The 22,472-nt window shown below is 44.3% G+C and overlaps 1 protein-coding gene across 13 annotated transcripts in view; it reads right to left on the bottom strand.

Annotated features, from left to right (window-relative positions):
* PPIP5K1 (diphosphoinositol pentakisphosphate kinase 1) overlaps positions 1 to 22,472 on the bottom strand; it is a 46,377-nt gene that overhangs the window by 23,147 nt on the left and 758 nt on the right. For 3 of the 13 annotated variants that reach the window (XM_006778019.2, XM_015557543.1, XM_006778017.2), the window contains exons 2-27: positions 18,799 to 18,888; positions 18,351 to 18,528; positions 17,711 to 17,906; positions 17,203 to 17,293; positions 16,891 to 16,976; positions 16,121 to 16,275; positions 15,904 to 16,005; positions 15,290 to 15,451; positions 15,052 to 15,173; positions 14,065 to 14,166; positions 13,739 to 13,825; positions 13,544 to 13,619; positions 13,294 to 13,403; positions 13,124 to 13,206; positions 12,824 to 12,955; positions 12,531 to 12,652; positions 11,844 to 12,026; positions 9,320 to 9,461; positions 8,921 to 9,144; positions 8,467 to 8,594; positions 8,132 to 8,246; positions 7,854 to 7,961; positions 6,771 to 6,887; positions 6,457 to 6,621; positions 3,626 to 3,716; positions 683 to 808 (exon numbers count right to left, since the gene is read on the bottom strand). In XM_006778019.2, coding sequence (XP_006778082.1) covers positions 683 to 808; positions 3,626 to 3,716; positions 6,457 to 6,621; positions 6,771 to 6,887; positions 7,854 to 7,961; positions 8,132 to 8,246; positions 8,467 to 8,594; positions 8,921 to 9,144; positions 9,320 to 9,461; positions 11,844 to 12,026; positions 12,531 to 12,652; positions 12,824 to 12,955; positions 13,124 to 13,206; positions 13,294 to 13,403; positions 13,544 to 13,619; positions 13,739 to 13,825; positions 14,065 to 14,166; positions 15,052 to 15,173; positions 15,290 to 15,451; positions 15,904 to 16,005; positions 16,121 to 16,275; positions 16,891 to 16,976; positions 17,203 to 17,293; positions 17,711 to 17,906; positions 18,351 to 18,500 — 3,175 coding nt within the window. In that variant the 5' untranslated portion in view covers positions 18,501 to 18,528; positions 18,799 to 18,888. Of the gene's footprint in view, positions 1 to 682; positions 809 to 3,625; positions 3,717 to 4,332; positions 4,483 to 6,456; positions 6,622 to 6,770; positions 6,888 to 7,853; positions 7,962 to 8,131; positions 8,247 to 8,466; positions 8,595 to 8,920; positions 9,145 to 9,319; positions 9,462 to 11,843; positions 12,027 to 12,530; positions 12,653 to 12,823; positions 12,959 to 13,123; positions 13,207 to 13,293; positions 13,404 to 13,543; positions 13,620 to 13,738; positions 13,826 to 14,064; positions 14,167 to 15,051; positions 15,174 to 15,289; positions 15,493 to 15,903; positions 16,006 to 16,120; positions 16,276 to 16,890; positions 16,977 to 17,202; positions 17,294 to 17,710; positions 17,907 to 18,350; positions 18,529 to 18,748; positions 18,768 to 18,798; positions 18,889 to 21,636; positions 22,445 to 22,472 lie in introns of those variants that run through there. The other 10 variants (XM_006778013.2, XM_006778015.2, XM_015557542.1 and 7 more) reach the window with 8 other exon arrangements.

Below are 22,472 nucleotides of genomic sequence, written 5' to 3'. Positions count from 1 at the left end.
AGAAATAAAATATTTTTTTAAAAAATATATATTTTATTGATTTTTTTACAGAGAGGAAGGGAGAGGGATAGAGAGTTAGAAACATCGATGAGAGAGAGACATCGATCAGCTGCCTCCTGCACACTCCCTACTGGGGATGTGCGGGCAACCAAGGTACATGCCCTTGATCGGAATTGAACCTGGGACCCTTGAGTCCGCAGGCTGATGTTCTATCCACCGAGCCAAACCAGTTAGGGCTAGAAATAAAATATTTGTAGAAACTTTCATCCCTTCCCCCAGTCTCTTTCCATATTATCTTTCCAGACTTTGCTAAGCAACTTCCCCATTCCTGATTTCTAGGATTTTAATCAAGGCTCGACTACATTCTTCCTGATCATCCTCCTTGGTCCTTACCCCTATATACCAGAATCCAGGAAAGAATATAGAGGTGGAGTAAATTGATGTAGCAGGGCTGTATGTGGGAGTTCATGAAGGGATAAGCATAAATAAGTAATACTTGTATGGTGAGAGAGAGTGCAAATGGAGGTGGATGAGGCCTTGGTTCCTTCTCCCCTCTATAATTGATGAATAAACTTGTTATAAGGCCAGCATCAGTGCCATCTTAAGCATAAATTACTTGAAATGTGTCCTTGCTGGAGGACAAATGAAGAAAAGAGTTGCTCCCCCAAACCCACCCACATACCATCTCGATGCTTCAGACTGGCAGGTGGTAGCTTTTTGCCATGGCTGCGGGCGTAGTCCTGAAGATTCGGGGCGCTGGAGGAGCCACCCAGCACTGTGGTACTGAATAGCCCTGTGCACTGTGAGCCTGCAAGGCCGGGAGTGCATTAGTAGCCACGCAAAGCTGCAATTACCACACAGAAGTACACACAACGTCACATGACAACATCAAGATACACACACACACCCAGCCATTCAGAGCCACCATCTTGTGGCTACTACACACAGCCACAAACAGCTTTCACTACTTTCATAGCTATACTGAGCAAGCAAAGTAGGGATTCTCCTGAAGATCTACATGGCTGATACAAGGGATCACTACAATGCAGGGTTAGTGATATTAGGGGACTCAAAGCTACTGAAAGAGGTAGACTATGCTTTCCACATGGCTCTCAGGAATACAAAAAGAATAGGCAATCACTCTATATATCCCTAGATTTGATTCCGTGTTCCTTACTCTGGATATAAGGTTCAAAGAACCCAGATCTCTAATCCCTTATAGGTTAAAAGTAAAGAACTTCGATTGAAACTACAGACTAAGTTTTGAGCACTCAGCTCAAATCCCAAGTTCTCATAAGTTCCAATTTCTCCTAAGTTTTTCATCCAACATTCCCTCCCTTCTATCTCCGTTTAGGCCTTTTTACCTTTCCCAAGAAAGGAAGTATGAGATTCACTGAATTTTTAAAGCTGAAAAATTATCCAGTTCGACCTTCTCATTTTACAGATGAAAATACTGAGATTCAAAAGGGACCTCATTTGTTCAAGATCATACAGTTTGTTAGGAGCTAAGTTGGACTAGAATCCAGATCTCATGATTCCGAGGATCAACTGTGTTCAATTAGGAAAAAAAAAAGTTATTTTTTTATCAAGAAGAAACAGGTTGTTTCTGAAGTGAAGATGGACACAAATTGAAAAGCATGTGAAAAGTCAGGTGATTATATGTATGGTATGCCTACTATGTGCAGAGCACCCTACTAAGGAGGACCTAATGAGCAGGAAACAACAAAAAAGATGATTTTCCCTGCTCTCAAAAGTTTGTCTTTTAAGCTCTATGCTCCAAATCAGATGTCCAAAGAAATCTATGAGAACCCTATTGCCAATCAGAGAAGTAAATAAAACCTGAAAAATCTCTGAAGCAAATAAATCAAGTCAGTCATCGTCCTAAATATTTGATCAAGAGTAGGATTGGGACTCATAGTCCCTTCTCCTACCATATATGGCCCATGAGGACAGCGTGGGAAGGAAGAGATAAGACTAACACCCAAGTTTGTGGCATTTGCCCCACTACTTCCAAATCCATCTTAGACAAGACCCTGGGTTTGGCTTGAGAACTTAACATTCATAGGAAAGATGAATAAAGTAGGGAGAAGGTCAGTTTCTTTTGATCCTACAAAGAAGGGGCCATAGGTTCAGGGGTCCCAGCATTTTAGGGTCACCACAGAAATTAAGAAAGCTCAGATGGCTAGTAATCTCCACCCTTGAATTCAGGACTGCTCTTCTATGCAGCAACTTCTTCTACCTTCTTCAAACAGGCTCTAGAATGAGGTTTCAGAAAGTAATAAGGGTTGCTAAATTGTCTGTTTTTCTTCAGAGAATCTGAAACTAGCTGGCTTCGTCCCCGACCACCCCACGCTTTTTTATTTCCTCTACTAAATAATTTTCTGGTGCAGTCTTGCCATCCTGTCCTGCTCAGTTCTTGGATCATCTCAGAGGGTAGTCTTCATCTTACCAACACCATCTCTCAATTACCATGCCGATACCTCTGCCTTGTTCATGACAGCACTCCCATTTAACTGGGCCAGACACACCTATCCTCTTTTCAAGCCTACTTGAATCTATTCTTTACTGGGACTTCTGGGATGAGAAGGCTGTATCACAGATGTGTACATCTGTCATGTTTCATGAGCCAAACCATCTATCTCATTTCAGAAATCTAGAAGGCAACCTACTCCCATAAAATTAGCCTGGAAAGTTACCAAAATCTTTCTCTGCTGGTCCAAATTCTGACCATTTTGGGGCCAAGAAATTGGCTGTCAAAAAGAAAGGTAACAGAAAAACCAAAGGAGCTAAATGAAGAGAATATAGGACAAGATAGAAAAAGCCAGGGGACCAAGCCCAGACCCCACACAATTATCGCTACCTGCCATTTTTAGTTACTGGTCCACAAGGCACTGTGTTCAAAGATAGCCCCTCCCAAGGACCACTCCCCACTCCCAAAGAATACAATACCCTCTGAAGCTTGGTCCTTCCTGCAGTCTGTGTTCTGAGGAAAGGTTGAATGATGTTCTCCACCCCTCTCCAGGAATAAAAAAAAAAAATCAAGAGACATTCCCTCAAAGTCCTGAGAGAAGCCTCTGCCACTATACCAGTCTCAGATTTGTCCCTCAATTTTCAGGAAGGAAGGGAAAAAAATTACAGGATTAGGAGAGATGATAGAGAGGGCATGGAGATAGGAAGGGTCAGAGCAAGGATATAATAAACACAGAACTCAGAGAAAGACATGGCACAAATTCTCCAAATGAGGAATATAACACTTATAGGGTTCATGAGTACCTCTATTTATAGCTCTGTCTCTGATAACTCTGAAGATTCAGAGTCTCCATGGCCCCTTAAGGTCTGGGCTAGACTGGAGGGACAGATAAGGAATGAGAGGAGAAGCCAAAAAATGCCCTTCAGTCAGAGAAAGGGGGATTGGTATAGAAAACCAGAAGACAAACACCTTCCTGGAATTGAAATAGTCATTGGGGTCAAAGTTCACTCCTAAATATGGCTTCTCCAAATTCATCCTCCCTAGCCCCACCAGACAATTCTACTGACTGGATGACCCCAATTCCCACAATAAAACTCTGAAGAACAGACAGACACCCTTTCCCAACAACAGATGAGAGAAGCTGGAAAACCATACCTAGGCCACTCTGCTTCATCTCCGTAGGTGGCCGTGAAGACAAAAAGAGCCGGTAGCCACCAGGCCTGGAAGACGAAGTCTCAGAAAGCACCTGCAGAAAAAAGGACTCTATGTTACCATTTGCCACTCGACTCAGCAGATCCTGAATTCCTGCCCCTACAAAGCGAAGCAATGTCAGAAAGTTTGGAAGAACCAAAGGATCTTTTAAGGAGGAGGAGGAAGAAAAGGAAACAGAGTGTAGTTTGCAGAGCAAAAGGAAACTGTCCAGAGAATCCTTCTATACTAGAAGGCATGTCTATTTCCAAGACGCCTGTGCCCCTAGTCCTCCCATCCCAAATCTGAGAAATCATTATTCAACCATTCTCAGTTCTCAGCAGAGCAGGGTTCCTTAATACTATCTATCTCTCTGCAGGACTCAGCAAACTAGTGACAATAGCTCAGCTACAATAAGAAATAAAGTCTGGCCCTCTCTTCTTTCCATGAGACAGCTGTGGCTATGGAAACTATACTCAGTCTTTTATCTGAACCAAGAAGCCCGCCCCTCCACTTTTAGAGACATGAAACTGATTTCTAAAAAGCCCACAAGGGTCCAATCATACAACCCCCCACATACATATACCCACCCCAACCCCAACAGTGTTCTGAATCCCTAAATCCCCAAAGGCAAAGACAGAGGCAGAAAAGGAAGATGAAGTAGGGAGGAACACCTGTGTGCAGGATGCCAGGTGCGTGGTGGACATAGCCCGGGGCTGTAGGCCGATGGCTGGGGAAGGCCGGGGGAGGTCTCCTGACCTCCTGCGGCGCCGTCCCCGCAAGGGGATCAGGTCCAGGTTCCCTGTGCACTGCATGTTCATGACCTGAAATCAGACCGGGTGGAAAGCCGGTCAAGGCTCCTTTAGCCCCCAGGCCCCCGAAAGCCCCAGTGCCTATTGGGCAGACCTAATTTTAGGACTGGAGAAAATGAAAGTCACAGGTTTTGTATTCTAAAATAGTCCAAAGCAAGAGGGGAAGAAGGGATGGGGAAGGGTTGTAATAGATAGGGATAATATAGAACATATTAATATTGAAAGGCTGTGTGACCAAGGAGAAGACAGAAGATTTTCTTGCAAATTGAAGGAACACATCTTGGGCAACCGTTATCCTGGATAAGCTACACTAGTAATTGAAAGAAAGAAATGTGATCACAACAGGAAGCTTCCTATAGGTCTGAAAGAAATGTCAATCGCATCAAATCTGAGATGTGATACACAGAGCTCTGCCTTTCCTATGTCTCTTAACTGCTTAAACCAGAAGGAAAAGGGGGTAAAGCACAACAGTGCCAGAGAGACTGCAGACTATGTGAATGGGAAGACTTTTAGAGGGGGAGGGGCAGTTTATTGATGGAAGATTATGTCATTCTATCCATTTGATCTATTCACGTGAACCTGAAGGGTACAAGTGCACTGTGGATACTGAGTTAACTTACACCTCTGAGAGAAAATGATGCATATCCCACCCAAAGAAACTGAGTATTCACAACTTCAAATCCACTTTAAAATCTTCAAGAAGAAAAAGATGAGTCCAGAACACAGACTAGCTTGTCTTCTCAGGTTTCTCTAAAATCTTAACTGTAAATCTCTTGCTGAACCTACGCAAGCTAGTTATAGATTCTTCTGAGATATCCCTGAAATGGAAAGATCAATTCCTTTAAGACAGAGCTGGCACACAGATAGGTGAACAGATTCATCTATAAAAACAGGACTCAAATCAGACAGTCAGAGTCCCTGAGACCCGGATAAATTATGGGGTCAAAAAGAGTGTAACAGGGCCAAAAAGGACAAGAATCTTTCCATAAGAAACATACCAAAACCCCAGAAAGGTTAGCTAGATACATGTGAGATTTACAACAGTTCCTTCCTCTAGGCTACAGGACTAGAGACAAACTCCAAGAATAGCAGAACACAGGCCCATGGCCATAAGCCTGCTCATTAGAACAAGGGGAACACAGATTTTCAGACTTGATTCCCTTTCTAGTATAGATAATCCTAAAGGGATTAATTTTTTAAAAAATATGTTTTTACTGATTTCAGAGAGAGGAAGGGAGAGGGAGAGAGAGATAGAAGAAACATCGATGAGAGAGAAACATCAATGGCTGCTTCCTACATGCCCCCTACTAGGGATCAACCCTGCAATCAGACATATGTCTAACCAGGAATTGAACAGTGACTTCCTGGTTCATGGGCTGACGCTCAATGAACTGAGCCACACTGGCCAGACTAAAAGGATTAATTTAAAGTACCACGTATTTGCTCCTGTTGAGCTATAATTTTTACCCAAGGCAAAAAGAGATGGAGAGGGCCTAGCCTTTAATACCAATTGCATTGTTATCATAGTAAGTACTATTTACTGAGCATCTATATGGTGGATATTACTTAAACTTTATAGATGAAAAAAATTGAGGCTTGGAGAAGTTAATTGTCAATGGTCACACAGCTTCTAAGTATTGGACTGCAATTTCAGACCAGAGCTCATAGTGTTTCTACTAGATTTCCTTTTTAAAAAGCCTCTTTAAATTCATCCAGAGGCCTCCTCCTCATGCTCATCTCTGAAAATCCTTCTCTCTCAGGCACCTCTCACTGGCATCTCTTTAACCTCAGAAGTAGTAACCAGTTTAAAGGAGCACTACTGGGAGACTGGCTTTGAAAATGAGATTTAGGTAAAACATATCCAACAGGGGTAGGAGGACTCTGCTTAAGGTCCCAAGAGTCATCCCTCAAGGGGATTCAGAGGATTCATGGATATTGTCCTATGAGCACTTCCACCATTTCTTTCTCCCAAGCCCCTCCCATTACCTCCATGGAGCCAGCTTTTCGGTTACGAATGAGGGGTGATCTCCTTGGGAGGCCAGGACCCTCAGGGGGCTGGGGTGAAGTCTGCAATGCACGGTCTGGCTCATCTGATGCCTTCCTTGGGCACAGGTTCTCCATGCTGCCTTGGTCGGTTTTCATCTCCTCATTCTATGCAACAGGCACAGGAGACGTATTAATGGCCCCCAGGCTCCTGATCTCAGACTTCGCAAACCTTTTACCTCACTGTACTGTTTCCAAGTTTCCCAACCACTTGGTTCCTAAATCCCCCCGTCCCAAATCCCAGCACTCTGACCCACCTCAGAAGAGGCTGGACGGAATCCATAGCCAGTTGGTGCACTGCCTTCTTCCTCGACACCTTTCACTCCAGGGCTGAAGTGCAGCTCCACGTGGAATCGTTCCTCTGATAAAGGATCCTATGGGGCATCACCAGATGAAGGGACAGTTGGAGGAGCTGGATATGGTGGTGGAAGACCAGGCAGGGACAACAGAGAGGAACTCAAGAGAATGTATCCTCCCAGGGCTGAGGTATCAGTGTCTTACTTCATTCTGGGGCTGGTTTATTAGAGCTTCCCTTTAACTATAGTCCAGAGTTACCCCAGGATCCTCATTCCCTCACCTCTACTGTTTGAGATTAACTGTTTGGCATGACTTTCCAACTTCCCCTTCTACGACCCTCCCAATCCATCTCCCACAATAATTCAGCTTTGCTGCAGTGCATATAGCAGGACATTTAAAAATATCTTTGTGCAGCCAGATGAAGAAGGTATATGTATAACAATTTTTGAGAAAAAAAAAGAATTATTATAACATGTCCCAAATTCCATACTCTCCCTAATACCAGAGCTATGTTCTATGGTATCTCTCTGGCTCAGCACCATCCCAAAACACCTTTTCTTTTCCAGTAGGAACCTCTAGATCAGTGGTTCTCAACCTTCCTAATGCCGCAACCCTTTAATACAGTTCCTCATGTTGTGGTGACCCCCAACCATAAAATTATTTTCGTTGCTACTTCATAACTATAATTTTCCTACTGTTATGAATCGTAATGTAAATATCTAATATGCAGGATGTATTTTCATTGTTATAAATTGAACATAATTAAAACATAGTGATTACTCACAAAAACAATATGTAATTATATATTCAATATGTGTTTTCTGATGGTCTTAGGGGACCCCTGTGAAAGGGTCATTCAACTCCCAAAGGGGTCTCGACCCACAGGTTGAGAACCGCTGCTCTAGATGCTATGTGTCATGCTGTACCTAGGTGCCACACCTGGATGGATTTGACAAATTCTAAGGCTAAACCAGTTTTTTCCTAAAAGAGGATGGAGGAGAAAGAAGGAGCCCTCTCCTCATCCCATCCTGTTAGCTTCTCACCTGTGTGTTGTCCTCATAGAGCATGATGACAATCTGGGTCATGTAGTTGAGCTCCGAGATGGCACTAAGGTAAGCCAAAGCTCGCTGCCATTGTGCATCCTTGGTTTCCTACCGAACACAAAAAGAAGTAAGGTAATGCTTGCCAAGGGAGTCTGGGGATGGGCAGAGGGACAAGAAGACCAAAGAAAGCTTGCAGAGGAAAAAAAAAGCATGAGGAGGAGAGTAAAAGAATGCTGGAAAAGGATGTTCATAGGCGAAGGAAGAAGAAAGATCCTTACATCAAGAAGTCCCCCGTAACGGAAGACGTTGAGTAGGGAGTGGACATGGCTTTCACTGGTGAAATAGAGACGTGTTCGAACGTGGCGGCCTGGGGAGAGCACTCCTCGGGAATACCTGAGGTAATAGCTAAGTCACTCACACCATCGAATAATCCGGAAGCTTCCCACCCCTCCACAAACTTCCTCCTCCCCCTCAAAGACTTCTTCTCTCCTGTCCATCCCAGTATCCCTTCCTTCTGTTCTTGGTTCCCCAAGCTATCCCAGTCTGGATTCCCCTAATGGCTCCCCTGACATGCCCCTCCCTCCATCCAGTACCCCTCCCAGCCCTCCCTCACAGGGGATGCAGCTTGTTGACAGACTCATCCTCGTGGGTTCTCTGCAGGTCAAGTAGTATCTTCCGCAACAGTGGAAGACAGAAGCCCACGGCAATTTCCAGTTTCTCCTCCCGACTGATCCCGTACTCCTAGGGGCCATAGGCCAGGAATAAGTATCTCAATGAATCCTGTCTTCCTCTCGCCTCATATTCTCAGGCTCAAGATCAAGCTTGTCTTCACCTCAGGTCTAGGGCTTTTTTCATATCCACCATATTCCCCCTCTCCAGGTTTCTCCTCGGTTAGTCTGTTACACTTACTCAGAGCCAGAGTAGACCCTGAGACTTGTAGCAACTCAACTAATTCCTTCTCTAAGTTTCCTTCCTCTGGTTCCAATACCACCCCTCCCTTCTACCTTTTCTCTCCTTTCTTACCCAATGCCCCTATCCCCAGGTTAGACCCCCCCAATGAGACACACCTGGGGAATGACCACATCAGCCAATGCCTTAGAGAGACGTAGCAACTCTGCTGTGCCTTGAAGTCCCAGACTTGCATTGTGCTGCACATCATACTTGACACAGTCATAGATGTCAGGGATCTTACTGATATCATAGCGCCCACTCTTCTGTCGAAAGTCACGCTCCAGCTTGCTCCAACGCTGTAGCATTAGCTCTAGTGTCTCACTGTGGTAGAGCTGCATGTCTGGAAGGAAGACGGACAGAGAAGCCAAGACTTACCTCTAACAAAAGAGCCTAACAAATCTGAAGCAGAACTAGAGAGATGAGGATGTCTTGTCGTTTAGGAGAGAGGACACAGGAGTGTCTGAGGAACCCATCCATACCTAAAACCTTGAAGGGAAGATAGTATTAATACCTACCTACGGATTTGGGGTCCTGCATCCGTTCCTGGATCTGGTGAGTAAGGTTTTCAATCAGGGAAAATACCTGATCACAGACCTTTACAGGATTCTGAATGACAGCCATGGAGTTAAATAGGGAAGTGCTTCCAGTCGGAGCCAGCTGTGAGGAATAGAGAGATGAAAAGCAAGTGAGGCTAAGTACCAATTGCCCAGATCCTTGTGAGCTTATTACAGAGATTGCCTGTAAATAATATCTGTTTGTTGAATCACTCCAATGAGCACTCTTAAGATACTAGGCATACCAAGTGTTCTAGAGCCTTCAGATGAGGGAACTGCTCTTTCACATAGTCATTTATGAAGGGTTGATCTTAAAAGTCTTGGAGTCCAGAGGAAATAAAAATAGACCTAGCTCTTTTCTTGGGGGTTCTAAAAAAATACATGGAAAATGCTGGGGAATAAAGATGAAACTCAAATTCCTCAAAATCTTCACAGAATGTTTTCATGAGTGGGTAATAAAGATAATATCTCACTAGAGGCCCAATGTCCCGCCTTGGCTGGCCTGGGGCCTGCGGGCAGCTTCCGCATTGAGTGTCTGCCTCCTGGGTGGTCAGTGCACACCATAGCGACCAGTCATTCCACCAGTTGTTCTGCCGTTCGGTCAACTTGCACATTAGGCTTTTATTATATAGGATTCCTCTAAACAAGATGACAGCCTGAACCCAGAGTAGAGGGGCTACCTTAGAACTAGGTTCCAACTCAAGCTTTTAGGACAGTAACAGTCAATGAAGAATGGGGAGAGGGTAAGCAGATGTGGGCGGACTGCACACATTCTACCGAGGGCCTTATGAGTTCCATTCTTGCTAACAAAAAGAAGAAAGAGAGAGAGGAAAGGTGGCTTCATGTTTTGGATTTGACATTGAGCAATGGATTGGAAAATAAAGGAAGCAAGGTCCTACCCTTATCAAGTCCTGCTCAGAGAAGAACACAGAAAACGCAATGTGCTCAGCTACTTAGCTCACTTAAGAATCTCTAAGAAATGGTTATACAACAGTGTGAATGTACTTAATGCCACTGAACTGTGCACTTAAAAGTGGTTAAAGTGGTACTATAATTTAAAGAAATAAATTTTTTAAATGAATCTATCAGAAATAAGGAATTTTCAGTGGTAGGATGGTGGAAAATCATTGTCTGGCATATGTTCCTCAGTCAGAAGTGGCCTGGATGCACAAGAAGAAGGATGACACTGTGTAATGGCATCCACTCTGATCAATACTGTGAAGCAGCATAATGCAGTGGCTAATATCCTGAGCTCTTGAGTTAGGCTCCTTGGGTTCACACTAACTGGGTGACCTTGAAAGGTTGCTTAGATGCTTCTGAGCCTAGATTTCCTCATCTGTAAAATGAGGAAAAAGTAGTATAGGTCCACAGTTCTGATGGTGGATTAAAGATGGTCATTAATTCTTTGTCACTTTCCCCTTCCCTTGAATTTAGACTGACCCTGTGACCGCTTGACCAATAAAAGATATCAAAATTATGTTGAACTAATTCTGGGACTACAGTTTTAAAAAGCTTGGAAGCTTCTGCTTTGGGGGAGTCCTAATCTATCATTTAAGAAGTCTGGCTCAGCCAGTGTGGCTCAATGCTTGAGCATTGACCTATGAACCAGTTCGATTCCCGGTCGGAACACATGCCTAGGTTGTGAGCTCAATCCCCAGTAGTGTGGTGTGCAGGAGGCAGCCAATCAAAGATTCTCTCTTGTCATTGATGTTTCTATATCTCTCTCCCTCTCCCTTTCTCTCAGAAATATATATATATGTTATATATTTTTTAAAGAAGTCTGGCTATCATGCTAGAAAAACCATATGGAGAGGAGAGGCCCTGAGACCACTGGGAGACCGTAAAAAGAGAAAGAGAGCTCAGCCATCCCAGCATCCTAGTCAAGCCTCCAGATGGTTCCAGCTCCAATGTCTGGATAACATTTGGGAAATTTTAGGAGAAACCCAAGCAAGACTAGTTGAGCCCAGAACTGTGAGACAATGAAATAGTGGTTGTTTTAAGTTACTGAGTTTGGGGATAGTTTCTTATGCAGCAATAAATAATTAAAACATCCTTTCATTCAAAAAACCTTGGGACCAACTGTGTTTGAAATTGAGAAATTTTAAAACTTTAAGAAGTTAATATAGTGCATATGCTATATGCTTTATAATACTTCCAGCAGGGCATGGGGCATAATCAAATACACTTATGCAGCAAAATATAACTATGTACACTAAATGGGATAAATAGGGATTACAAATACTTATCATGTCAAGTTTTGCTGCCAAATGAATCTTGGTGCCAAACTTATAAAAATTCTTTTGATTTCTGAGAATGTGGATAAGAGATTGTGGACGCATACTTATCTCAAAGGGTACAGATTAAATGAGATAATGTATGGAAAGTATGTACAACAGTACCTGGCACATGGTAACTACAATTACTGTTCACTATTTTTTAGAATTCTAGAAATTTGGGATCAGGGCAGAAAGATAGAGAGCCTGACCTGATCATAATCCTCGGGGCCAAAGGGTGCATCCCGTTGCAAAATATGGTGAAGTTGAGCCTTCACTCGGTGCTGGCAGCTGCTCAAGGAATCACCATCACTGTCCAGGAGCCCATTCATGTTGGCACTCTTCACCATTTGTACCAAAATGGGTGTCAGCTCCCCTTCTAGAGCCAAAAGGCCCTGGAGGGCAAGCACAAAGTCTATTAGCTTTCCTTACAGTCTAGCATAGTCCCCCTACGCCTAGATCGGGGTCCTCAAACTACGGCCCGCGGGCCACATGCAAATACAAATATTGTATTTGTTCCCGTTTTGTTTTTTTACTTCAAAATAAGATATGTGCAGTGTGCATAGGAATTTGTTCATAGCTTTTTTTTAAACTATAGTCTGGCCCTCCAACGGTCTGAGGGACAGTGAACTGGCCCCGTGTTTAAAAAGTTTGAGGACCCCTGGCTTAGATGGTCTGAGAGATCAAATGAGATCTGGCTAGGAGAACTGACATATAGATCAAGGAGCCTAACCTCATTAATTATTCTCAGCGCATTGTCAGTAGTACAGAATGGGGTTGGAACAAGGAGAAACTTCTGAGTCAGCACACAAACACCCTAAATTTCCCAACTAGTTCTCCAAACTCTCTGCTTCTCTACCTAAAGGAAGCTGGGACTGTGGGAGAACTGTAGGGTGCACCTTGGCAAAGGCAGCAGCAGTCATCTGGACACGGCCCTCGTCAGATGCATAGATCTTGAGATCATGGCGGAAAGTGCTATGAAGCCGAAGCAGCCCACAGCCAGGGAAGCCAGCATAGTCACCTGAGGGCAAAGGGAAGGACCAGGGTTGCATACCACAAATTCCCACGTGGAAGAAAGAATGCTTATTCCCCCTTTAACTTCCCCATTGCCTCAGATCCTTCATTTCCCCCAACTTATCCTCTAATCATTTTATCCCAGCCCTGCTAGGTGTTTATTCCCCCAAACACTCACCCTGTCCTCCAGGGTACATGCAGCGAAAAGCTCGCCCCAGCTCCTCAGCCTGAACACGGCCAGCGGGAGTCAGTTCTCCACCCCACTTCAGTACCAGCAAGAGAGATGGACCCACAGCCTTCTGCTGTGGATCTGCTGGAATAAAAGGCAGTAAGTAGACCTAGATCTGAGGAAAACACTGGGGCCATCTAAATGTTAGGACCTTTGAAGAGCCCAGAAAGGTAATCTGTGGTAGAAGTCATCTAAGGGTTCAAGAACAAGAGATTTGAATGATAATGGAAAGGGGGTATTATATCTTACCTTGCCCCTCATTAGAAGCTTTTACTCCATGAGGATAGTAAGTCAACTGCACCTTCCGGTTGATGCCTGAGAAGTGACCATACCTGCAGGATAAACTCATAGTATGAGTTTCTATTCCAGCCCCCAATTCTCAGTGTTAAGAGGCTCCCTTTTCTTATCCCCTTTCTCACATCTCCAGCACAGACTTCAGCTGCTCTAGTTTCCCAGTCTTCTCCTCGATCTCACCACCTGGTTCTTTCTCCAGTTCAGCCAACAGCAACCTTGCAATGTCCAGCACCTCCTGAAGGAGGTAATAGGGTATCGGTGAGAAGACCACATCCTGGCCAGGTACCCTTCATCCTGGTCTCTCAGAGGCCCCCAATATCATACCCTCTATCTTCCTCAAAGCACTGCTCCTCCAAGCTAGATTCACCATCTTACCTGTAGCTGTTCGGGCCGCTTTAGTTTTAATTTCCCTGTCTTGTAACCACCATGCTTTTCAAACAGACTGAAAAACCTGAAGAAATAAGGAGAAGCTTCAATATGGGGTGAGACAGTCAAAGCCTCTGAGAGCTGACCCATCCCCATTTCCCTCACAAAAAAATCTATTTGTCTAAATCAGGGCACTCTTTCTACCTTGGGTGTGTCACTTCCATCTTCATCTTCTGCTTGGGGGTACGATCCCCATGACGAATAATTGCAATGACACAACGAAGTTCCATCCTAAGATAGGGAATGTTTTTAGAGCCTCTCCCACATTTCATCCCACCCCACCTCTCATCATTTCATCCTACTTGACATGTTAAAGAACAGAGGAAAACTGTCTGCGGTTAGGAATATAGGTGATGTTAAGAAAACTTCCTAGAAGAGACCTAGTCAGAATGCACAGGGTCAGGGAAGTAACTACTGATCTGACTTAGGGGCCTTAAGTGGGTTATTCCAGATTTTTCACTTTTGCTCACATAGTGCCAGATGTGGTAGGGACAATGGGAATGTCCTCGGCCTCTGTGGGGATAGACCATGGGATCTGGAACTGTGGGGCAAGTTCTCGCATTATGGTGTTCCTAGAAGGAGAAACATGAAGAAGCTGTGTGAAAATGAATGAACCAGAACTACACGTAGGAATGAAGTTCACAAAAACTAGCATGTTGTAGAAAAATACATAAATAGTCTAAAAGCATGCAAATCTACCACATATTTGTAATAGAAGTATTAAAGTATATGTATGAAATTAACAAAGACAAAATACCTCTGGGTGGGAAGAAAGGGGATGTAATTAGTGAGGGGTATGGAGGGGCCTCAACTATATCCTTAACATTTTATTTCTTTTTTAAAATACATTTTTATTGATTTTTAGAGAGTGGAAGGGATGGAGATAGATAGATACATAGATAGATACATAGATAGATAGACAGATAGATGAGAGAGAAACATCTATCAGCTGCTTCCTGCATGACCTCTACTGGGGATCAAGCCTGCAAATGTGGCATGTGCCCTGATCGATAATTGAACCATGACCTCCTGGTTGATGGGCTGATGACGCTCAACCACTGCGCCACAGTGGCCAAGAAATATTTTATTTCTTAAGTTCAATGGTAAGTACATGGAAACTTACCATATTCATCATTTCTTATACATTTTTAAATGTTTTAAATATTATGTGATGAATTTTTTAAAAGTCAAGTTGTAAACAGTATTACAATATGATTACATTTATTACAATAAATATAATTTGTTTATACATGGCAGAAAAACACATACTATTATGCCTAAGACTATTAACCGTAATTACCTCTGGGTAGTGCAGTGTTGGGAAGGCAAGAGGGCTGAGGAGCCCTTTTTCTATTTTCCTTTTGAAAGCATTTTTATAATATTAAAATTAAAGTAAAAGCTTTTTAACTCTCTTCTCTAAGCCCATTCTTCCCAGCCCAAACTACTGTGTCCCTTACCCCAGAATCTTGGCACAGTCATCGTAGTATTTCATTGAATTCTTGACAAAACTGAAGCCATTGACATCACATACAAAGGAATGACCATTGGCACGAAGAAGGTCAAAACCACACACTGTTTGCTGCATGCAGGGCAAAGAGGCAAGATGAGAACAATGGAGCCATTTTTTCCTCCCAGATCCCTGCTCCTATCTGTCTCCTTCATTACATAGCACCCCTCACCCCCATAAGCCTTTACCTTAAACGCTACACAGACTTTCCTGGCCACCAGTTTTTCCATGGCTGTCAGCATGACTGGATATCGAATCTCTTTTCCTTCACTGTCTCGTTCGACCTTCCCATCCAAAGCTGGAGATTTTCTGGCTTCAGCATGGGCATAATCTGGCCCCACTGTATATACCTGCAGGTACATAGCATCACTGAGTATGCCCACAGCGCACCCTGTATATGAGAAGACAATATGAGCACTAGGTCTGTAGACTAGTTTCAGAGCAAAAAACCAAAAACAAAACAAAAATACACCCTAAGAATAAAGAACAAGGAAACTGACACTTTTCTTACTGAGCCCTACTGAAGTATTATTATGAAAGTTTCTCCTAGGGATTCCAGCACTATCATCCTTATTAAGAAATTATTTACTAATTTTATATCACCTTCCATGTCACCCTTGCCCTTGCTGATAGTAACAATTTAAATATCTACTTCCACCGCTGGTTATCTTCACCTGAATATGAAAGCCACTCACATCACCCTTTATTGTCTATGACACCCTCCACATGCCTCCGCTTGCTCCCCAAGCCCCCATCCCACCTAGGCATTTATAGCCTCTTAAATCCCCATATCCACCATAACCTTGACATCTGTGCCATCTGTTGGCATAAACTCCTCATAGATGTATGACCCTGTCTTTCGGACGCTGCTCTCAGGAGAATAAACGCTGCTTCGGCTGCCAATCTTTGGAAGGAAAAGGAAGAAAAAAAGAATGTTGCCTCTACTTTGTCCCCAAATCCTCCAGCTCCCCTCCCCACAACCTCATTCTTGTCCTTCAACTGCTCTGATTCCCCCATACCTTACGGAAGAGGCGCTGGCTTCCTCCTCCAGCGGAGCTGGGGTAGTAGATGTAAACATTGTGGTCCTCTGCACTCACGGGCTTCTCCACAAAGGGCTTGGGGAAGACAGCTCCGTTTACCTCTACCTGGTCTTCTCCTTCTATTAGATTGCACTCTGAAAAGTAGGTATGCAGTCATTCCTAGGGCCTAGAATTGTAGAATACTTCCAACTCCTTTTTCTTCAAGTTTTCATCTTTATAACCCTCAAGTTCATATGACCACATCTTAGTAATAAATGTGGTAATATCTATATGGTATATAGACATAATAATATCTATCTAAGAGATCCAAGGCTGAGTCCAAAGACCCACGGCTCTAACTCTACCCATCTTACCTAATAATAGACAAACATGTAAATTAACTGTCCCTCCACTACGCTCACCAGCCAATCAGAAGAGTATGCAAATTAACCCAACAAAGATTGCGGTTAATTTGCACACATAGGGGCGAAGCGGTGAAGCGAAGACTGAAGGCTCTGTCCAGAGCCCGAAGACTGAAGGCTCTGGACGGAGCAAAGGCCTGGGTCCTGGGTGCAGGAGGAAAACCGGTGCCAGCATCCAGGGGAACGGAAGGCTATTGCACGAATCTCTTCATGCAATGGGCCTCTAGTAATCTAATAACCAAAGCCTCTCTCAGATAGGTGGTACATAGGAGATGTCTAGAGGATGGAGAACTGGGCTAAGTCATAGAAAGCAAGGCAGGGCAGGACTGGACAAGACCAGGTACTCACCCTCAGGCCGGGCAGGGTCACGGTTGAGCACAGCATATCGAGGCAGATCAATACCCTCCTCCTGCAGGATCCGGTACACCTCCCTCCTGTGACCCCCAGAATAAATTAGGTGGGAGAAGTGGGGATGGTTACCATGGGGAAGGGCTAGGGATTTCATTTGCTTAAGAACTGGGGAATTGCCATGGTTCAGAACTCAAAAGGGTATGGTACAAAAATTAAGCATGTTTGCTTGACTCTGCCCCTCCCAGAGTTATCTAAACAGGCATGATCGCAGGGCCACCCACCCACCCACCAGTCAACAGAAAGCTATACCTATCCTGGATGTAATACTGCATAGCCAGGTCATTGATAAGAAAGGGGTTTCGAAGCTTGGAGTAAGCAACAGCTTTGTCCAGAGGAAAGCCTGGGATGGAGAAAGAAAGTAGAGACCAAAGAAAGAAAGTGAAAGAGACAGAGTGAAAAAACAGCAAGAGAAATAGACATATTAAAGCTATTAGTTGCCATTGAGCTCCCCTACCCATCCATCCCATCTCTTATCCTCTGTCCAACTTCCCAAATCTAGAGTATCCATCAGAAAAAGAACTTATTTTTAGGGTCCTTCAAGATCATAAGAACTGTAGAACTGTCCTGGGGTTTAAATATGGGCTTTACACTACCTGTAGCAACTCCCCTAAGATGCAGGAAAAACAAACCCCTTTGCACTGCTCTCTAGTGTGTCAGGAAGAACTGAAGGCTTCTTTACTATCTGACAGTAAGAACTTCATTTCCCAGTCCAGCATTCCCAACACCATTCCTTCCCATTTCCTTCTCAGACCCTAACCTTTGGAGTGGAAAGAAATGAGGCAGTGGCAGGATGGCCAGTTTTCCACAGGTTCATTGAGGATCACATCTTCTCCCAGGATAATAACAGTCAGGTAGTCAAATCTGCAGAGTCTCTCTAGGATTTGGGTCATTGGCTTGGACTTGGATTTCTTGGTCATAGCACAGATGCCAACAATGATCTGAGGTTCAGGAGGCTACAGAGAGGAAGTGCTGTCAGGAACTCAGGAACTTCCCACCTGGACCATCCCTATCAGGGAACACCATCTCATCTCTTTAGGGCACAGTGTTTCTTGCCAGGACTTTGGACCCACGGAGTAAAAGTTATCTCCTAACTTACATCTTAGATTGAGGTGCCTATAGGGATTCCTACTGCTTGCAGAATAGGAGCCTTTCCATAGTAGGAAATGTGTGCTTAGGCAGAAGAGCCAGAGAACCAGTAACCATGAGACAATAGGGTAGGGGCTTCAAAGGGAGGCAATCCAACCCTTCTCCAGTCCTCCCCCTCTTCATCAGGAGAGGGCCCGTTTATGAGGGAGTCTATGCATCTGGAAAGAATAGCAAGGTGTCTTCCAAATGGAATCTCAATTCTTTATAACAGGGGCCCCAATACCAAATTACATCATTTTCTCTAGTCTTACCATTTCATCCTCATCATCCTCAAGGAGCTCGCTGTCACTGTCTTCTGTCCTCATGCCTATTCGGTGACGGGTGCCCAGCCCCTCATCTCCAGCTCCAAGGAAGAAGTGGGCTGTAGCACTCTTGCTCTCACTGGTCCGAAATGACCACATCCCCGCCAGAGCGCCCACTCATCCCGCTCTGCAGTGGACAGTATCCCGTTAGCTCAGAATCCGAGCCCTATGACAGTAGGTGGGGGTACGGGGTGGGGAATGAGGAAACAAGAGGAAACAACTCGGGAATTAGGGGAAGCAAACAAAGCTATGGTAAGAAGGATCAACAGGAAAGGACGCACATGGGCTAAGACTTGAAATGACTAGAGAGCCATAACAGAAAAGCAAAGTCTCCCTTTTCTGCTCACCCCACCTCCAGCTGTGAGATTGATTAGAGGATCAGTAGATTAACCCTTACAGTGCTGTCATGTCCCTGATTCTGCCAGCAGGAAACACCCGTTAACTCCAGCAGCACATGGGAAAGGCAGTTCCTCATGGAAGGCGGTTCCTATGAGAAAAGGTTAAAGTGACATTTCAAAAGCTGGATTCATTCCAAAATATTCCTAGTCCTTCTCTACTTCCCTACAGTAGTGCTGAACTCAGTGATTTAATTCAAGGGCAGAGGAACGAGAGATCAGCTGTATTGCCCTTAACCCCCATCTTCATTCCTACCATGGATTAATTTTTTTAAAAAAAACCCACACATTTCTTAAAGGCACCTTATGTTCTAGGCATTATCAGAACAATGAAATTCTCTGTTCCCCCGTCTCTCCTTCATCTGCTCCACCTTAAAAAAACAAGATGCCCAAGTTCAGAAAATCTGTTCAAGGAAATAGGTGTAATGCTGGTTGTTAGGCTGAGGATACAAGCATCCACACAACAGCCTCCAATCGATTCTCAAACTGAAATTTCAATTTTCTCTCTACCACATCTGGTACTACAGACCCAAGCCTCCTCTGGGCCAAGGTCCCTCACACCAGAAACTACAATGGAAAAATATCCTGCCTAGAGCCATAATCAGTGAGAATATCTTAAGACTTAAACTTGAGTCAGAACAACCTGGCAGTTCTACTTCTGCGTACATATACCTAGAGGAGTGGTGCTTAACCAATTGTGAATATGCTGTGCAGGGGACACCTGCAGGAGACATTTTTGGTTGTCATATCTGGGGAGGTGCTATTGGCATCTGGTCAGCAGATGCCAGAGATGCTGCTAAATATTCTTTATTATTATTATTATTTATTTTAGAGAGAGAGAATGAGAGAGAGAGAGAAACATCAATTTGTTGTTCCACTTGTTTCTACATTCATTGGTTGCTTCTTGTATGTGCACTGAACAGGATCAAACCTGCAACCTTGGCATATGGGGATGATGCTATAACCAACTGAGCTACCCAGCCAGAGCCATGCTGCCGAATAGTCTAAAATGCATAGGACATTCCCCCACAACAAAGAATTATCCCATTCAAAATATTAATAGTACCAAGGTTGAGAAACCCTGCTGTAGAGAAACTCTCTCACATAAGATATGTGCAAAGATGCTCATAACCTCAGTCAGTAATGGGAAAAAAATAAAGACAACTCAGATGTCACAAGTAGAGGAATGGATAAATACAATGTAATGTACACAAATGATAGACTAACAGCAATTTTTTTAAAAAATGAATCAGCCCAGCCGATGTGGCTCAGTGGTTGAGTGCTGACCCGTGAACCAGGAAGTCATGGTTTTGATTCCCAGGCAGCAGGGCACATGCCCAGGTTGCAGGCTCAGTCCCCAGTAGGGGTATGCAGGAGGTAGCTGATCAATGTTTTCTCTTATCACTGATGTTTCTCTCTCTCTCTCTCTCCCTTCCTCTCTCTGAAATCAATAAAAACATATAAAAATATTTTTTAAATGAATCAAACAATAAGGACAGCTTCCAAATGAAAACTGTAGAAATACATGTAGCACAGTTCCATTTGTATAAATAAAAATATTACTTATGTTTATGACTGTATACATAAATAGCAGAAATATAAAAACAGACTGGAAAGACAAACATCAAACGCATGATAGCAGTTACCTCTGAGGAGAGGGAAAAATGGAACTGACAAGAATTTGAATGGAACTTCACAATCCTATCTATAATGTTTATTTCAATTTTTAAAATCGGAAGCAAACATACAAAAGTATTAACATTTATTAATACTAAATTATGGGGATATGGATATCTATTACTTTTTTCCCAAAAATAAAATTGAGTCACACATTAGTAATTTTCCACATTCTCCAAAAGGTCTCAGAAATACTGACTCTAGAAAGCCACAAACTCCTTAAGTGGATTAATTTAGTCTTATGAAATTTTAAATAGTCTTCAATAATAATTACTTTCTGTATTTTTATTTAAACCCTACCCATTACAAGTGGGAGTTGCAGGTTCTTTTGTTGTGTGTTTTTATTTTTATTTTTTAAATATATTTTTATTGATTTCAGAGAGGAAGGGAGAGGGAGAGAGAGATAGGAACATCAATGATGAGAGAGAATCATTGATCGGCTGCCTCCTACATACACTGCACTGGGGAATGAGCCTGCAACTCAGGCATATGCCCTCGACTGGAACTGAACCGGGGACCCTTCAGTCAGCAGGCCAAGGCTCTATCCACCGAGCCAAAACGGCTAGGGCATGTTTTTTTCTTTTTTTAGAATTTTGCCAGTGGGAGTTGCCGTTTGGATTAGAAAGTTACCTGTTAACTTTATATAAAGCGAGTCCTTTCCCGTCTTCACTATCTACTCGTCTCCCTTGCTCAACCACCCTGGGGGCACGGCATTCTCCTTAGACTTAATAGTTGCAGCTGTGCACCGAATGCCGTGTATGCTCCCCCCTGATTAATAGGCTGTTTCTTTGAACTCCTTTTCAGTGACCTGACCCAATTTTCATGACTTGTGGCATGCCCAAGGTCCCTGCAGGGTTTAAGCAAGTAGAACTTTGTGGCAATCTTTATCTTTCCTCTGAAGCAGGAGCTTTTTTCTCCTGCCTAAGATTCCTAACCTTTCACCCTTTCTTACACTGCGGCCTTCCTGGTTTTCTACTGAATATACTAGCACGCGATCGTGTTCTTGACGTTCTATTGCAACTCTATAACGGGAGAGATGGTAACAGGAGGAAGGAGAGTCTGTTTACAGGAGAGATGAGAGGCCTAAACTCACAGTTAACAAAGCAAAAATAGAAGCCTGACAGAAATAGATATGAAATAAGCGAGGGCTTATTTAGATGTACCTTTGGGAGAAGCTGGGGCTTAAGGTGGTGTTCCAAGAGCCATCCCCCTGTTTTCTGTGCTCTGCTCCCATCCCCTCTCACCCAATACTTTGTTGCGAAAGGAAAGAAAACTTCAGAGTCTACATTTGGTTAAAGGGCTGTCCTACTCTGGCCAGTACCCCTGGAAGGGAAAGGAAAGGAGGGAAGGAGGGAGGGAGGGAGGGGGTGGGGGATAAGCAGGATGGGAGAGGGAGGGGCATGTGGCAATTTTCTCGGGAACATCTCTGTGAAATCAGATCTGGAGACGGGGCGGAAGAGAGGGCAGACGCGGTGACTTCTTCACCCCTTAGCATGCAGGGCTGCTTGCGGGAGTCCTCCAGCTTCCCCGCCACCCACTGGCTGGAGCGAAGGGGAAGCATCAACACTAAGTTCAGACAGGAATCCTTCCGACACAGTAAACTCGGGGCCCCCGACACTGCCCGCTCCCCACCTTCACCAGCGGGCCCCCCAGTTCCTTCCGATGCCACGTTCTCAGTCCTCCTCGCGACGCCGGTGCCCTGGTCCTCCGCGTCGACCCGCTCCTCGGCCTTCCTTCCCCAGCTCGCTGCAACGCCCCTCCCCGGCTCCCTTCGCCACCCCCATCCCCGAGCGGCTCATCACATAACCATCGAATTGAGCTCTCGCTCACTAGTTCCCCAGCACTAACCAGTCCTCACCCTCGGCCCAGTCACCGCGCTCGGTCACTATTTCCGTGGAACCCGCAGGGATCCCCGCCCCCCCAAAGGCGGCCTGAGACCCAGTCTTTCCGCGCAGGACCCCTCGCCACGCACCGCCTCTCTCGGCCACAACCCCTTCCT

The sequence above is a fragment of the Myotis davidii genome, unplaced genomic scaffold, assembly GCF_000327345.1.
Source record: "Myotis davidii unplaced genomic scaffold, ASM32734v1 scaffold46, whole genome shotgun sequence".
Classification (NCBI taxonomy): domain Eukaryota; kingdom Metazoa; phylum Chordata; class Mammalia; order Chiroptera; family Vespertilionidae; genus Myotis; species Myotis davidii.
Note: the sequence above shows the minus strand (reverse complement) of the source record. Positions and strands in the feature narration are given on the sequence as shown.